Below are 1,563 nucleotides of genomic sequence, written 5' to 3' on the forward strand. Positions count from 1 at the left end.
TTACTAACAGAGTAAAACACAGGACTTTGGACAAGACATTACTAACAGAGTAAAACACAGGACTTTGTGGACAAGACATTACTAACAGAGTAAAACACAGGACTTTGGACAAGACATTACTAACAGAGTAAAACACAGGACTTTGGACAAGACATTACTAACAGAGTAAAACACAGGACTTTGGACAAGACATTACTAACAGAGTAAAACACAGGACTTTGGACAAGACATTACTAACAGAGTAAAACACAGGACTTTGGACAAGACATTACTAACAGAGTAAAACACAGGACTTTGGACAAGACATTACTAACAGAGTAAAACACAGGACTTTGACAAGACATTACTAACAGAGTAAAACACAGGACTTTGGACAAGACATTACTAACAGAGTAAAACACAGGACTTTGGACAAGACATTACTAACAGAGTAAAACACAGGACTTTGGACAAGACATTACTAACAGAGTAAAACACAGGACTTTGGACAAGACATTTAACAGAGTAAAACACAGACTTTTTGAGTAACAAGACAGTTTTACTAACAGAGTAAAACACAGGACTTTGTAGTTTGTGGTGAAATACAAGACAAGATCCAAAACGATCTATATCAAGTCTCCCTGTTGTGTGTTTGTCTTGTAGGTGAGTGTGGCAGCGAAGATGGCCCAGCGCATGTCGTTCGGCTTCTACAAGTACAACAACATGGAGTTTGTCAGGATGAAGGGGCCGCAGGGCAAAGGTCACGCTGAGATGGCGGTCAGCCGGGTCCCGACCGGAGACACGTCCCCCTGCGGCACAGAGGAGGACCTGGACTCACCCCTACACGAGAGGGTAGGTAGAGTAGACAAATAGGCATGCACGCACACATACGAGAGGTTTAGTATAACACACACACAAGAGGGTCAGCACACACAAAACACGTGTTTAATATGTGTTTCCAGAATGGTCCACCACCCAAAGGACATCCAGCCAACTTGATACAGCTGTGGGAAGCGTTGGAGTCAACATGGACCAGCTTCCCTGTGGAACGCTTTGGACACCTTGTTAGAGTCCCACGCCCTGACGAATTGAGGCTGTTCTGCTAGACTAGAAGGTCAGGGCGGTTAGCGTCCTGTGTTTGAGTGTGTACACTGAGTGTACAAAACATTAAGAACATGTTCCTAATATTGAGTTACACCCCCTTTTGCCCTCAGAACAGCCTCAATTCGTTTTTATTTTATTTTAATACACTGTAGTATAATATATTACTACTGAGTTACTGCCATGTTTAATACTATTATATTATATTACTACTGAGTTACTGCCGTGTTTAATACACTGTAGTATATATTACTACTGAGTTACTGCCGTGTTTAATACACTATTATATAACTACTTTAATACACTGTAGTATGTTATATTACTACTGAGTTACTGCCATGTTTAATACACTATTATATTACTACTGCCGTGTTTAATACACTATTATATTACTACTGAGTTACTGCCGTGTTTAATACACTGTAGTATATTATATTACTACTGAGTTACTACTGAGTTACTGCCGTGTTTTATATTACTACT

At 40.1% G+C, this 1,563-nt stretch overlaps 1 protein-coding gene across 1 annotated transcript; it reads left to right on the forward strand.

Annotated features, from left to right (window-relative positions):
• Positions 1–604: 604 nt before the first annotated feature.
• LOC124030666 (uncharacterized protein KIAA0930-like) lies at positions 605–1,246 on the forward strand. The gene is made up of 2 exons (XM_046341898.1): positions 605–831; positions 942–1,246. The coding sequence occupies exons 1-2, from the start codon at positions 661–663 to the stop codon at positions 1,083–1,085; spliced, it is 315 nt and encodes a 104-aa protein (XP_046197854.1). The 5' UTR covers positions 605–660; the 3' UTR covers positions 1,086–1,246.
• Positions 1,247–1,563: the final 317 nt, after the last annotated feature.

Source organism: Oncorhynchus gorbuscha, unplaced genomic scaffold (genome assembly GCF_021184085.1).
Source record: "Oncorhynchus gorbuscha isolate QuinsamMale2020 ecotype Even-year unplaced genomic scaffold, OgorEven_v1.0 Un_scaffold_13592, whole genome shotgun sequence".
In the NCBI taxonomy this organism is placed as follows: Eukaryota; Metazoa; Chordata; class Actinopteri; order Salmoniformes; family Salmonidae; genus Oncorhynchus; species Oncorhynchus gorbuscha.

Coding starts and splice junctions, on each gene's coding strand:
- LOC124030666 (XM_046341898.1), top strand. CDS start 661: ATGGCCCAGCGCATGTCGTTCGGCTTCTACAAGTACAACAACATGGAG. Junction 832..941: donor ACTCACCCCTACACGAGAGG/GTAGGTAGAGTA, acceptor ATGTGTTTCCAG/AATGGTCCACCACCCAAAGG.